This window comes from Sinocyclocheilus rhinocerous, unplaced genomic scaffold (genome assembly GCF_001515625.1).
Source record: "Sinocyclocheilus rhinocerous isolate Xijiao unplaced genomic scaffold, SAMN03320098_v1.1 scaffold984, whole genome shotgun sequence".
Classification (NCBI taxonomy): domain Eukaryota; kingdom Metazoa; phylum Chordata; class Actinopteri; order Cypriniformes; family Cyprinidae; genus Sinocyclocheilus; species Sinocyclocheilus rhinocerous.
The window spans coordinates 934275-950463 of NW_015643603.1; the positions used below are offsets into that span (position 1 = coordinate 934275).

At 38.3% G+C, this 16189-nt stretch overlaps 1 protein-coding gene across 4 annotated transcripts in view; it reads left to right on the top strand.

The window, feature by feature from the left end:
• The window catches only part of LOC107757534 (stAR-related lipid transfer protein 13-like), a 58470-nt gene extending 42290 nt beyond the window's left edge, over nucleotides 1–16180 (top strand). For 3 of the 4 annotated variants that reach the window (XM_016575042.1, XM_016575040.1, XM_016575043.1), the window contains 11 exons: nucleotides 4966–5029; nucleotides 5318–6624; nucleotides 7858–8031; nucleotides 9146–9305; nucleotides 9385–9583; nucleotides 9714–9924; nucleotides 10202–10313; nucleotides 10475–10696; nucleotides 14058–14275; nucleotides 15423–15599; nucleotides 15851–16180. In XM_016575042.1, coding sequence (XP_016430528.1) covers nucleotides 4966–5029; nucleotides 5318–6624; nucleotides 7858–8031; nucleotides 9146–9305; nucleotides 9385–9583; nucleotides 9714–9924; nucleotides 10202–10313; nucleotides 10475–10696; nucleotides 14058–14275; nucleotides 15423–15599; nucleotides 15851–15968 — 2962 coding nt within the window. In that variant the 3' untranslated portion in view covers nucleotides 15969–16180. The remainder of the gene's footprint in view (nucleotides 1–4965; nucleotides 5030–5317; nucleotides 6625–7857; nucleotides 8032–9145; nucleotides 9306–9384; nucleotides 9584–9713; nucleotides 9925–10201; nucleotides 10314–10474; nucleotides 10697–14057; nucleotides 14276–15422; nucleotides 15600–15850) is intronic. The other variant, XM_016575041.1, reaches the window with a different exon arrangement.
• The last annotated feature ends 9 nt before the right edge of the window (nucleotides 16181–16189 follow it).

Here is a 16189-nt window from a genome sequence, read left to right on the forward strand (position 1 = left end):
TTCGTTTTTAATCCCTGCATGATTTTAGTCATACATGATAAATATCAAAAAGAAAGAGAAACATCAGAAAACAGGCATATTTTATTCAAGAAATTACTATATGACATCAACATGCATTTATCATTCTTTCAATCACCGCCAGAAAGTTAAAATTGGGTTCTATTATTTTTCCTCAAAAGTTCTCCTCACAAAACAAAATTAATTTCAAACACAAATTTGGTAAGAACAGAGTGGAAAATATTAGCAACACCAAAACAACAGCAAAGCTAATGTTTTCTGTTAGTTTAAGCACAAACTACGAAAAGTAAAACCAAACTTTGTGGCAATAATTAAGACCAAACTGAACATGGTGTGTGTTTATGGTGCATGTCGGCAATGTTGTCTCGGCGGGGGCGGGGCATGGGGGGGGGGGGGCTTAGGTAGGCATGGGCCGGGATGAGATTTTGACGGTATGATAACCTTAAGCAAAAATATCACAAAGTTTCACAGTATCACGGTATTGTCGTTACAGCTCTAAAATGTGTTATTTTTTAATGACTGGGTAAAAAACAAAAACTGTTTTCCGCCGAACACAATATATTTTGTTTTTGAGCAACATACAGAATATTAGGAACAGTAGAATTGGTTTATTTACAGGAACGATATAACGGAAAATATTAGCGGTTTTGAAACAGTGAAATTTTCAAATTGCGGTATACCTTGAAACCGGTAATCGGCCCATGCCTAAGCTTAGGTAGACGATATTAACGGATATCGGATTATCGGATATATCGGATAATATCGTTCTAGATATTTTTAAGGCGATTATCGATAAGATATTTTTGACATATCACCCAGCCCTAATACTTTTATCCAAAGCGACTTACATTCAGGGTATACACTTTATAAGTATTATACCCATTACGGTGCAGGGTTCTTCATCTTAAAATGTTTTAAATTCAGTTTGTTCAGTTGTTTTAAAGTCATAAATATCTTTAATGGTATGATAAAAGTATTAATTATAATTTTAAGTTAAATTTAAGGACAGAAAAAGGTTAATTCCAATACAACCAAATGTGATTATTCAACTTCAAAAAGTGATGATTTAATTAAATACTTACGAGCACTGCACATTTCAAATTCAGTATGTGCTGCTGTTGCACGTTCTAGAGTCGTGCGGTTTCGGAGCAGTTTACAGTCACCGATTAGATTAGCACACATTTGTGACAACCTATTATTCATGATCTCCTATCGATGAATTATGACCATGTTTACTTTATGGACTTTATTGTAATATATTGTATGTGGAGATAAAATATGCACTCTTATAACCATCTTTTTGAATGTGCAGCTGGTAGTATGCCAAGACATTTCAAAATATCAAGGTGTATTTCAGGCTTGTTTGTAAGTCCCGCATTATGCTTTTTTTCCCCTGGATATTATTGGGATTTTGGTTATGCTGTATCATTTAATTTAGCTGTATCATTTAATTTAATGCAAACTCTTGTAGCTTCTGTCTGGGTTGCCCTGCCACAAAAAGGAGAGGCTAAGACCATTATTTTACACATTCAATATATAGATTTGACTATATCCCATACTATATTGTTACAATAACCTGTTAATTGTCTTTCTTTAAACACAGTATCATGTAAAATCTGGTATCTCTTGACCTAAGTTTAGTATGTATTGATGTATCAGTACATATTGAATATAATATGTCTTGAGTATTTTAAGCTTGCAGTTAACCTGTTTTGCAATTGAATATATGCCCCAGTCTGTTTAATGAAGTAAAAGCATCTGCGATAAATGATTTATTTTGATATTGTACATGTTTGTTCTGTATGGACATACAGTCCTAATTTTATTTATGCAGGTCTTAAAGTCTCAAATTTTAGAAACATTGTGACTGTGTAAAGCACCTTGCTTTAGTACTGGTATAACCCACAACCCCTAGTGTGCTTACTTTGTATTAGTATGTTATGTTGATTCAAAGTTCCTGGTTAAGGTGTTCACTCTTGCAACAGCATTATAAAAATCAATCTCCTTTTGCAGAATCAATTGTTGTATTGTTGTATTGAATGTATTCTGGCCGTCACACACTCAATGACCCTCTTGCATTAGTGACAAGATGAGCTCATCTGTTTGTGTTTCAGCCCCAGCAGCTCACTAGTGCACTTAAAAATCCCTGACTGTGTCTCTGTGACTTTGCTCCATGCAGAGCCTGTCTTGCTGCTTGAGTGAATATGTCAGTGTGGCCATGTTAGCAAATAGCTTTAAGATGAGGTATACTTGGCAGTCTAGTTCATCAAAAATGCAGAGGTGAAATTTCATGCTGTCAGTCAGCTGTTTACTGGAAACCGCTATGAGCCTTATTCATCTGGTAGTGCAAGTGTATTTTTGCAGGGCATTTTCCTTGACTAAATGTCTATACTGCTGAGGCAGTGACTGTAAATGAACAAAGACATTTAGGTTGGAGCCATAGCCTAGTGGTTAGCGTTACATTGTGATTGTGTTGATTTAAAAGATCAGCGTCATAAATTAACCAGGGCTTAAAGCAAGATTGCTACTAAAAGACAAAAATAACCAATATGTTTTATTTATTTATTTTTCAAGTTTAAAAATCAGGTCTATAGGGAGCAGTATGTATTTATTATAGTTCTTTGCCCGCGAAGAATTTCCTGTTCCCTCTCTTCTGTCTCTCTTAAAACAGTCTTTAGAAAGCCTTAAAGGAAGGAAGGACGACATTTGAATGTTTTTGAATTTGGATGGTCTGGAGTGCCGCCCTGCTGTTTTGTAAGATGACCAAAGTTCAAATTTACATTTATACATTCTGCAGGTGCATTAAGATTGCATTGAAGTTGTACATTTTATCAGCTCTCACATTCTCTGGGAGTCGAACCCATGACCTTGGTGTTGCTAGTACCATGTATTAATGCTTGAGCTGAAAACAAAATCTAAAAGACACAATCTCACATGTTTTATCTATTTCCCATTATGGAGTTTCAGGTTTGGTCCCTATTCTGAATAATCAGAATTTTTTTAATTCCTTCGAAAAAGCAGACAAGCACACCAGCAAAAATCTAATCTAATGATGCACACAGCTAAAACTCTTTGTGAATGTTTGTGTGCTTGCGAGCGCCTTGCTAGCCTATTGTTAACGCTCTTTATTCTTATTGTCTTCTTACTCATTATTCACAGACTAATTAGTTTAATATATTGATGTGCACAAACTCACACACTCTTTTGTTATCTGTATCTCAAATGCCACAGCAAACACACTCTCATCTTGTGTGTTTGTGTTTTCTAGGATTAGTTTTGGTCTGTCATGCAAAAAAAGCATTATGTCCAAAAGAAATCCTGTGGCCACTGGCGCCAAAACACTATGGTGTGCCTATACGTGTTACTACTGTGAGCATTGGTGCGAATTGACTCCATCAGTCAAAATGAATGGTCATTTATGCTTCTACATGTTCATACTGGCTGTTTTGGGCTATATTTCTCTGTCTCTCACAGTGTTTGTACTTCAACTCTGATGATTTTCACAGCTAAATCATGAGGTGACATTCATATACGCGATAATAATTCATCTTCTTACATATACACACAGGCAGAATGAGATCTCACAGCGTAAATTGAATGCACAAATTAACCGAGAGGACCAAATGCTCATGAACGCATCGCTTACTTGCGTGCTTTCAAGGCCACTCACATCGACTGTAAACCGAGTGATAATCAGATAATGACATGGTGATGAATGCCTCTCTACCTCTAACAAAAGTTCTGTCATGTTAGAGCTGATCGGGCACAGATGGAGGGAGAGTGGTGTCAAGTTCAAACCATTCTAAAAAAGAGACATGGGCTCATAGATCACTCTGTCAAGTGTGGCATTAATGCAGTTGATCTGGGAGCATCATCAGGGCTCGGTCAACATCAAGAAAAACACACACAAACACACTCACTGAATGAACTTTGTGGCTTGGATAAATTGCTGACAGAATAACAACAAATTAAGCTAAATAGTGTCCATATTTGCATCACTCTTTTACTTTGTAATTTAGTCTTAACCACAAGAACATATAGTATGTACTTAAAATAAGATGTAATTTAGCTGGCAATTTTATGCAATGTGACTAATAGTACACCAATTAAAGGGATAGTCCCCTTGAGGTGAACGGAGGTTAAATGTCTCGCTCAAGGACACACTGGCCCCATTAACACCTGATATTAATGTGCCTTTTAAATGAGGTTGGTATTTATGTAATTATGATTTCCAAACATTGAATGACCAAGAGAAGTCATATTTACTAGTGTGAAAGTCTCGAGTTCTTGATAATACATGAGTTGCCAAATTATGTTGTAAGGGGTGTGTGCCAATGTGAAACATGGTGGAAACAGATCTATAATATAGATAATTTCATATATATCTGTAATCTATATATAGAGATCAATGATCAGAAAGCAAGTCTGTAGTCAATGAAAATGAATGATTTTGCACATCATTTGAATTTTTATTTTTAATCATTTTAAATGTGTGATGTACTGAGCAGCTAATACAAAACTAGTGAATGGTTTGCAATATGAAAGCAAAATATTTTTGTTAAATACCATGTATAAAATGAATAATTTTCATCATTAAAGGGAGACTCCATTTACACCTGATTTTACTATACCAGATCACCACCTGTGAATGAATTTCAACAAGGGGGAGGGTCTTTGGTTTTGTGACTTTGCGCATTTATTCACTTGGCATATGTTTTACAAAAACTGACTTTTCTCCGATGTCGATATTTGTGAAGTTTTGTATTTTGTAACCAAATTCTGAAAGGTTATTTTCATGTTTAAAAATTCAGCCTACCACTTTTCACAAATTTTAACCACTATGCCAACCCGCCCCACCAACCAAGAATATACAAGCAAATTTCATGTGAATTTAAATCCTACAGCACTCAAATATGCTCTTCCTTGTGTCTATGTGTGTGTGTTTAGGAGGCTAATAACCCTGAACAAATGTGCTGCGATGAGCTTAGAGGTTCATTTCCAGTGTAAACAGGTAAACAAACAAACATACCATCCACTTCTAATTCAATTATGTGATCTGATAGTTTGCTGACAACTGCTCTTTGCTTGTCTCTTTTCATTAGCTTTGACTTCCACTAGATAGTAGCTTTTAAACTTAAGTTTAACAATCCTTTTAAAACTCATCTATGCCCTTGTGTTTTTGCTATTTTTAGTAGAGTGAATTCTGGTTCTCTTGGTTAGCCAATTTAGTTCTTAATACTTTCAAAAATGGAGAAAGCTTTTCATTATCTAAATGTGCGTGTTTGTGTGCTGCTGTCAGCAGAGTGAGGACTCAGAGGAGGATGACGCATGCGCCCTTAGCTCCCGCTGGGCTTTTCAGCGTGAGAGTAAAACTTGGTCCCGTCTCTGCACTCTCTCACCGTCCCCTGTCCCCCCTGGCAACCGGGCCTCGACCTTACGACCCTCAGGCAGTAGTGATAGCGTGCTGAGTGACATTAGTCTCCTAGAAGTCACCTCATTGACCTCCGACCTCAGTGCTAGCAGCTTGAGCTTAGACAGTGCACGGGAAACAACTTCTCCAGAGGTTGCAGCTTTTAGTGACGTCACAGTGGGTGAAGGAGCATCGTTAGTTTGCGTCTCAACAGGCCACGATGAAAATGACGACACCGGATCCTCATCTTCTTTGCCGTCCGTAAGAGAGAAGCCGAAGCGTCCTTCTAGATCTTTTTTACGGAGGAAGGAATCAGTAAAGAAGCGGGATTGTGAGAGAGAGACAGTTCCAAAGAGCATTTCAAAGGTAACTCAACACCAGCCACCCTCTGGTCTGCACTGTACATCCAACGCAAGTTTACCTGGTCAAACCACAAATAAGCGCAGAATTGCCAAAGATGTGGCATGGAGGTCACATACAATATGCCGCAGTAACGTTAGCCAGAAGCACACTCTGCACAAGCCTCATAGAGCATGCCTTTACCTGGAAGACTACCAGTTAACTTGGGAGATGCCCAAGTTAACCAATCAAATCAACCGTCAGAGGAAAGAGGATCGTGTGGTCCACCTCCCCTTTGACCACAAGCCTGGAACTTTCCCCAAGTCTCTCTCAATTGAAAGTCTCTGTCCGCTGTCTGTTTCTCAAAGTCCTGACCATACTGACTGGGCAGGAGAAGATGGAGACCTGTCCGTGGATGGAAGCGTTAGTCGCAGTGGGTCGCAAGACTTTCTCTCAGGTTTTGGGAGAAGGAGGAACTCTATGAGCTCAATTGGAAGCATTTACGACAATGTTCCAGAGACACCTGGCAGTCCATGTGACATTTTTGACCCTGGAAAAGAGAAAGCCTTCCAGCATCTGGATGACATTCTACAGCATGTACATGGGCTACAGCACAACATCGATGAATGGTCGCGCTCGCTCGGCATTCAACCACAAGACCAATCGAATGTGGAGACAGAATCTACGACGGACACAACTTTACCCAGCAGTCTGAACTATGATGAGCAATCTATGTCGGATGTCGGGACGACAGTGAGCGATTATGATAGTCCAGGAAACTCTGTGAATGAAGGAGAAGGAGGAATGAGAGAGAGGAGGGACTCAGGGGTGGGGGCATCACTCACGAGACCCAACAGGTGAGTAAAACTGATGGTTAAATTAACGTAAGGTTAATTTAGGGAATTCTGGCTTGTCCACACTTGTGAGTGCAGTTAGCACTTATCTAGACAAGGAGTTTCTAGTGCTGTGAAAGAATGTGATAGAGAGCGAGATACATGCCACTCAATTTGTCTTTTGGTAAACTGTCTGGAGACAGTGACAGCTGTGTGTACCTTGAAAGCCTACTTGCAGCTCAACTGTGTTTGGGATTTAAATTTTTTTCCATATTAAAAACATAATTCCACTTTCATGCAAACTCATCACTGATGAAGATTACAGGACCTATTATGGAACCCTGGGGTAAACCAAATCTGTTCACTGGAAAAATACATTTTCTGGATTTTTGTTTTATTCAGTCTTGGTTTGCAATAAAAGATATCTAAACATTCTTAAAATAAGATTTATTTACTACTTTATAAAGCAAAATAGTGCAAGATAATATTACTGTATATATCTATTTTAGTAATTAGTTATCCTATTGGCAGTTTTTGTCTTTTAACAATAAACCTCACAAAATTTTATACTTAAGATGAAAAAACATGTGCCAGTTTGATAAGAAACACGTACATTCTGAAAATAAGACTTAAAATCTTATGCACTTTGCAGGTTTTTTCTTTTTTTATGATTTATAGGGAAAGACAGGAAAAAAGTGACAATAGAGGAAAAAAAACTTCAGTAAAATTAGTAATAGTGAGCGCAAACATTTTTTTATTATTATTTAAAAAATACATAACAAAAAAAGGAAAAGGAAAGAAAAACATTGAGTGCAATTCACATAAATGCAATCCTACTATGTTAACCAAGCAATACAAAATTGGTAAGTACATAAAGACAAGGCAGCTGCAGGGCAGGTCCAGAACATATGGATGAGTGGCTGAATCAGATTGACACCTGTCACACTCAGGGTCAATAGAGTGGTTCATGGGCGCTAAACTGCTCTTAGAGCAACACACTGACTGGAGTAAGTATCAGAAGAGGGAGGCACATTGCGATTTTAGGCAAATTGACTTTTTCTTAAAATCAAATATAATCAAGAACATTATTACAGTTTGTGGTATCATTCACCAGAGGTATTTTGTCACGTAAAGATACTTTTTTTCAAGAAGTTTACATGTGTCTCTTACATCCAAGAGAGTGAATGTGCCTGCCTTTATATCCATCTGTTTATCCGTTCATTGTTGTCGTTTTTCCACCCATTTCTCTATCCTTAGAAAGTTGCGCTGGCACAGTTTCCAGAACTCTCATCGTCCGAGCGTGACCTCAGCGTCTTTAGAAATCAACAGGCAGTCAGCTGCCCAACTCAATCTACTGCAGAAATTCAGCCTTTTACGACTGACTGCCATCCTGGAGAAACACACAGACACCAGCAAACACGGCTGGAATTGGTGAGAAAGCACATTCGCACATACTCATACATTGTCACACACTTTCTAAATAACCCACAAGATGGTAGCTCAAGGCATGTTCCTCTCCCCAAAAAATGAGAGTGATTTTGTACTGTGCACATATTGATGCGTTGGACACATTCTCTGACTCATGAGGTCAGTTGTGGCATTAATGCTCTCTTATGTCTGACACAGGAAATCTCATTTCTGCCAAAAGTGTTTTTTAATGACACAATCAGTTGAGTAAAACAGCTCTAACAGATGCGGTTAATGACAGCATCTTTCTGTCTCTCTCTCTATCTGTTCCCCTGCTGGCTTTTTATTGCTTATGAAAATTACATTCCATATCCACCTCTGCCAACAGAGCTAAAATTACAGTTCTGTTTATGTATACACATGCAGATATACGCACACACACTCTTCCGTTATCCAGTAATTTTCTATTTGGCATTGCAGAAACGGAGTGTAAATTGGTTTATAATTTTTACATTTGTCCATTTTGAACTTCAGCTGCAGGAAACGGCTTCTGATGAGAAGCTTATAGGTCTATCAGACACTGTCATGGCTCGCAGATCTAAAGATGATTCATTTCATTCTGCACCAGTGACCGAGGAGGCATTATCTTTCCTCTTTCGTCCATTCCCACACACCCCACAGTTAAAGGCCGGCGTCAGTGTCATAGACCGCAAACAGATCCAATTTTCACCTGGTTTATACATACTGCAATTCCATTTGCTCTTGCTCACGCACTACAGCCTGCTGCGGTGATTTTGAATTTATCTTACAATGATATGACCTTGCCGGTTTTATTCTGGGCATCCATATATTGGGTTCTTGTACTGTTGTGCTTTTTAAACCTCCTTTTCTCATTTATACATGAATATATTACATAATAAAAGTATATCCGTATATTTGTCAATATATAAACAAAAAATTTGTCAGTAAATAATTAAATAAATCGAGTAAATAAATAATTGGATGCTTCCAAAGTTTTGTACTGTATGATCCAAATAAAATATAATATAATATAATAAAAAAATGTTTGTACTGTATGATCCAAATAAAATATAATATAATATCATTAATATATTATTTTTTCTCTGTCATTGGTCAGGGTGGTTCCGAAGTTTATGAAGCGTTCCAAATTTCCAGATTACAAAGATAAACACGTGTTTGGAGTTCCGCCAATCGTAAACGTTCAGCGAACTGGTCAGCCTCTGCCTCAGAGCATCCAGCAGGCGATGAGATACCTACGCAGCCAGTGTCTAGAGAAGGTCTGTATGCAAGCAAAAGCACTCACACAGCCATACAACCCCCCCCCTTCTGCTTCTTATCTCTAATTCTTCTCTGCAGGTGGGAATATTCCGGAAATCAGGGGTTAAATCCCGAATCCAGGCCCTCAGGCAGCTCAATGAGAATTCCCCCGATCATGTGACCTACCAGGGCCAATCAGCTTATGACGTGGCTGACCTGATTAAACAGTACTTTAGGGATCTGCCTGAACCCGTGCTCACCTCCAAACTTACAGACACTTTTCTGCATGTGTACCAGTGTATGTGACACACACACAGCCTCACAATTTTTTTACTGCTTGCAAGTTCACTTTTTTTTTTATGTACCAAACTCATCATTGCTTCAATCAGCTCTACAGCTCTCTCCCCGGTGTGTATGTGTGTGTGTAGTCGTTCCAGCGGAGCAGCGCTTACAGGCCATTCAAGCAGCCGTGATTCTGCTGCCAGATGAGAACAGAGAGGTTCTACAGACGTTGCTCTATTTCCTCAGTGACATTGCATCTGCGCAGGAAAACCAAATGACTGCGGAGAGTCTGGCTGTCTGTCTCGCACCCTCCATACTGCACCTGAATGCCTCCAAGAAAGATGGCGCTTCACCAAGGTGTGTGTGAGTCAGGTTTTGCCTTCATTGCAGGACCAGCCAAGGTCCCTATGAGAAAAGTGACCTAACATAATAAGAAGTCAATGGAAAGGCCCCGACGTAACAGAATGGAATAAGAAATGACTTGCTCAATTTTCCAAAACAACTAATTGTCTATTGTGAACATCCTGATCTCTCATGGAATGAAATTGACCTGTTTTCTTGTCAATTTTTTTCAACTTTTTTTTTTGTTTGTGTCTTTTTCTTTGGTCACTGTTTATGTTCTGTTTTGTTACAGGCTCATGAGCAGGAAGGGAAGAGCCAAACCAGACCACAAGGACCTGAGTGAGAACACGGCTGCCACACACTGCCTTAGTCACATGATCACTGAATGCAAGAAACTATTCCAGGTAACCACTTTTTAATTTCTGATGTTTGAGTTCTGATGTCATGCCATTTTAAGTCATTTTGCATATCTTGTCTACATTAGTAGTGGCAGGATTCATTTGTGGGAACAGGGAGCAGCTCATTTTTGCACTGATCAGCTTTCTGTCACTGTTTCTTTCTGCAGATCCCGCATGAAATGATGCTTCAGTCTAGGAATTCTTATGTGGCTGCTGACGCTCAGCCGCTGCCTCTGCACGGGCTTGGGGTGAATGCCCTGGGCGAGCCAGTGGATTACCGGGCATACCTAGAAGACAACATTCAGTGTCTTCTCAGAGAGGCATCTGAGCGCAGTAAAGGCTGGCACCATGCCCACGGCCCCGACAACACTGAGCTGGCTTATAAAAAGGTAGCGATACTCTCAGAAGCACTAATGCGGAAGCACTACTGCAGTTTAGATGCAGTTTAGCTTTATGACACACACACACACACATATATATATATATATATATATATATCATTTTAACAGCTCCACAATACATTATGACAGGTTCACACAACAAACGCAGACACTCTTAAAGTCGCAGTGAAATGGAAGTAGTGACTTGTGACGTACATTTGAGTGAAACGCATTATTGGAAGAAAAATGTAGGGTGGGGACGTGGTTCTATCCAGAGGTTGTTGTTTGAAGGGAGGTGGTGGAATTTAACCAGACTAAATTAAGGATTAATTTTATTTAATTAATACAATTTAACATGCATAGATGAATCATGCAAAATAAGATCAATAACATGGTGTTTAGAAAATAGGGTGTATTTTCATTTCATGCCAACTTTAAGATCATCGTAAACTTTGGATGCTCATTTATAACATTGGCAACCTTAAAAGCGAAACGGTGCAGCACATTTACAGCAGTGAATCACATTTCTATTTTAAAAATAATAATAATAAAAAAAAATTAAAGAAAGCTTTTTTTTTTTTTGCAATATGTTGCATTTATGCATAAATACAGCCCTGCAGCTGTTTGGTGAGTCAATATTGTGGCAGCACTTGGACCGTGAAGAAAAAAGAAGCACTCTCAGCAACTCCGTGAAAGAGGAATAGAAAGACATGAAGCTAGGATGGATACAAGCACATTTCCAAGTCACTGAATATCCATCGGAGTGTGGTTAAATCAATTTAGACATTATTAAGAAATGGAAAGGAGCGTGGGACAGCTGTAAATCTATCTACGGCAGGCTGTCCTCAACAAAGTGACTATGCATAAAGGTTACAGGTTTTAGTGACTGGGACTGGAAGAGATTGTGCATGCAACTGTTTCCAGGGTCCTTCATCAGTCACAGCTTTAGAGTGGCTCTGGAAGAGGAGAAAGTCACTGCTAAAATGTCATGTGACTTAGTGTTGTCACGGTACCAAAATTTCAGTATTCGGTACCAATACCAGTGAAAATCCACGGTTCTCGGTACCAATTTCGGTACCAAAGCAAAACACAAAAACATGCTAATTGAACAACATTTTTATTAATAACGTTAAACAAAAATTAAATGTACAAAACCAATGCCATTCTTTATACTTATTTAAAAGTGTTTCAAGTTTTCCCACAAGTAATAAAAGTATGAAAAAAATAAACAAGTTTCGCATCAAGAACCGGGTTGACCGGGTACTCGGTACCACCGGTACTTAAGAAAACCTGGTACCGTAACGTTTTAAATTTTTTAGTACCGACTTGGTACCGAAATACCGGGTCTTTTGACAACACTAATGTGACTGATCATTTCTGGCAAACTGTAGCTGAGATGAGAAACAAGCTTGAAGAATGTTCTGTGGTTTGATGAAAATACATGGTTATCATAGAGGGAAGACACCTGCGGCTTGATTTAAATATATTTTCCTTAATTTTGTAGCAGAATTTGTCTTGATTTCTTTAATTTCTGTTAAAAATTCATTGAAGGTGTTCAGTTTAATTCCCTCAACCACCATGCATGACACCATGCATGTTTGTGAGGTTCAGATATTTTTATTTTGACAGGAAATGCAAAACTATAAACTAAAAGACAGTAATGGTTTAATTACAATAAAAACGACGCTTGCGGCATTATGCTCATGTTGCATCGTATCTTCTTTTTACGTGTTTTTGCAGAGTTGCGCATTAAAACAATCACAGACGATTCTGTTGAACTTATGAATGCAATGTCTAATCAGAAGCGTTCAGATTAGTCATCGCTGAAACGCCGCGGAGGTTTGTGCTCTCTGACTGAATTCATTTCACAGTGTAGACTGCTTCACAGGAGTTTTTTGCGAGTGCTTAAACTCACACTAGATTTAAGTCAATGAAAATGTTATTTGATAATGTAAATGTTCTTGGCTTACTTTCTGTACAATGAAAGCATTATAATTAGTAACGTACAATGTTTTTATTAAATTCACATTAAATACAAAATCAGTCATATTAAAAATATTTTATTACATGACACCCATAAGTAAAGTAAAGTAAAAAGACGGGTTTTATGCGTAGGTAATAGATTACACTTACATTAGGCTACTTGTCCATCGCCCGTTATAGATGCAAATTTCATTTACATATTCGAGAATCAAGATATTTCATGATATAGTTAACAAGTTTGGGAATATTTATTATTCATTATATTTATTTATTATATTTTTTTAAAAAAAAGGAAAAATGAAATAAAACCAGTTGGCCTACATCGGTTATACAGGACTTTGGTGCCTGCTGTGTCACATTAACCCCCCCTGGTGCACCCTCAAAAATTCTAAGTGCATGATGCCCCTGCCCCCAAGAAACGCGATTTCTACTGAGGGTGGCCCCTAAGGACTGCTTGCTTGGGACCCCCAAAACTCTAAACACGCCCCTGGGTTCAGAAATCACTTAATGGCTTTTGGCTGTTCTTATAGACATTCAGAATTTACCTCGGATATCTGGATCATTAATAAAACACATCCATCACACATCCGTATGGGAGGTGTTGTTAATATGCTTTCTTACGTGTTATTTACAGTTCAGTTATACAGTTTTAGGGCAGATTATAGCAACAACTTTGCAGAACAGCAAAAGCAAATTAAATTTTAATATCATTATTTTACATAATACATGAAACCTCTTTGAAACCCTGCTGTTTTTTATCTTCTTGCTGATGCCAAACCGTTCTGATAATTCCAGTGTTTATGATCTCTCGAGAAAGATTCCCAGTCCTGCCCACTGATTTGTGACAAATTGTGTCAGAATAACAAGAAAAGATGTTTATATGTGTGAAATTAACTGATTTATCACATTTCAGTCATGCTAGGCACTTTCAGTAGAGACACAAACAAGGTCACTGAGGATTGCTTATTGTTTTTATAAACATGTATAGACTTGTGCTTAAAAAAAAAAAACTATTTTAATGCCACCTGTTTATTTTGTAAAGTATGTGGCTTTTAAAAAGGCAATCAACTTGCAGTCTCCCCTTAGATTTAACCTGAAAATATCAGACGCCCAAGCACCATGAGAACTGTTGGCACACACCGGGGCTTAAACCATCTGCCGTCAGCTCACCTGCTGAAATGGTCTCTCTTAGATTCAATCTGTGGATCATTTTATAGAGTTCATTGTGGTGGTCCACTGTGAGACATGCACAGATACGCTCTTTTTCTAGTATTTCCAAAAACTACAGAACCACTTCCAGAACTTTCAAAGCCATCTGCATTATTGTGTGTTATACTTTCATTATGGTAGTTTTGACCCTTAACATTTAATGCAATTTTGTTTGCAGGTAGGAGACGGGCACCCGATGCGTTTATGGCGCGTTTCTGTGGAGATAGAGGCCCCGCCAGCTGTGGTGCTGCAGCGGGTTCTGCGAGAGCGCCACCTGTGGGATGAAGACCTTCTGCACAGTCGAGTCATTGAGACTTTGGAAAACAACACAGAGGTTTTTCATTACATCACAGACAGCATGGCTCCACATCCTCGTAGAAACTTCATAGTGCTCAGGTACATAGCTGGAAGAAACTACAATTTTTTTTAGTTGTGATCAGATTTAGTTGGTTTTTATTGTGCCACATCCATAACTAACAAACTGAGCCATAGCTGAAAAATCTTGAATGTACAGGTTTTCTAATTCAAATTATTGCCATTTAGAACCCTAATAGGATCACATAAGAATCTGCTTGAAAAAAGATCTCAATTTCTATGAAGATTGTTTTGGGATCCCATTATGATCCTTTAGGATTGTTAGGTTAAAAACATCATATATATATATATATATATATGCATTAATACTTGTGTTAAATGTGTTTGCTCAGTAAATGTGTGTATACAATATATGTATATTTTTAAAATATATATTTAAGGCTCCTCATTATCCAACACAGTATTCATAGGCTGTTTATTTATTTATTTATAGGCTATTTCCAGTATTTCTTCTGTAATTATGTAAAAGCAGTTTGTTTTTAAACTTTGAGTATTGATAGAAATAAATTAACCACCAATTCATTTTGTGATTTCAGAAATGTATGTCCTTCAGTTAAAGTTATTGAGGGGGATTTTATTATTTTTGCAATTTTTACCATATTAATGTATATTTAATATAATATTTGATTCAAAGTTCGTTTTGATATATTAGTAACAATTTATTAATTTTAACATTTTTAGTCATCTTGAGACCCCCTTGAAAGTTAGAGGAGTCTACTTTCAGCGTTTTGCCAACTCTTGAAGCGTTCATGCACGTTTCCACTGAATGAAAAGGGGGTTCTGGGCCATATCCCAGGAGGCACGGATTTGTGCTGTGCTGCTGTGTGAGAGCGAGACCTGTCATGCAAGAGAGCGATTGAATCAGCAGTTTCAGTTTTGTTATCACTCCAGCAAGGACTGAAGAGAGTACCGGCAGTTATGAGAGCTGTCAGTTCACTAGAATAGCTCCCAGGACATGCAGTGTTTGCTTTTGACTGGTTATAGTGAGGTAAACAACACACAGCAGTGTTGTGTCACCATTCGTTTCTCAAGTCTGTGGAAACACGCAGCTTCAGTTCGCCTGGCCGACAATCCAGAACATGAACTATTCTGGTGGAAAAGGGGTACTAGTGGGCCCTGGCCTCCAAGTTGTGACCCACTGATCTAAATGTAGCGTTTTGTGTTGCAGACGTTGGTGTAGTGATCTTCCAAAAGGAGTGTGCGTTCTTGTGTCTTCCTCTGTGGATCATGATAACGTCCAGCTGGAGGCAGGATTACGGGCTGTGCTTTTGACATCGCGCATCTTTATTGAGCCATGTGGAATGGGGCGGTCTCGGCTCACGCACTACTGCAGAGCTGACCTACGGTAAGACACTTTACAGATGGTTTGCTACATCACTCAGGCACATTACTGCATGCTTTTTTGGGTCTCTACAATATACTGAACAAAATTTAGCAGGCTTATGTTTACAATTATATTAAAGGGGTCATATGATGCTGCTAAAAAGAACAGTATTTTGTGTATTTGGTGTAATGAAATGTGTTTATGCGGTTTAAGGTTAAAAAAAAAAAAAAGGGCTGTCATTAATTTTAATCTTATGTATTTGTGTCCCACAGGGGGCGCTCTCCTGATTGGTATAATAAAGTGTTCGGTCATCTGTGTGCAATGGAAGTTGCCAAAATACGCAGTTCTTTCCCTGTTCTGACAGCACGAGGACCTGAGACCAAACTCTGAACCCAATTGGGTTAAATCTAAGACTATTGTGTATGAGAAAGAACGAGAATTGTGAGAGCACCAGTGTAAATCCAGGGTGACCGTGTAAGTCAGAAGATGGAAAAGTAAGAATAGTAGAGAATGTTTTAAACTGGTTTATTAATGGGTTTGGGAATGAAAAATAAGACAGTATTGTGTAGAAAAGAAGTTGGACTATGCAAAAAAAAAAAAAAAAAAAAAAA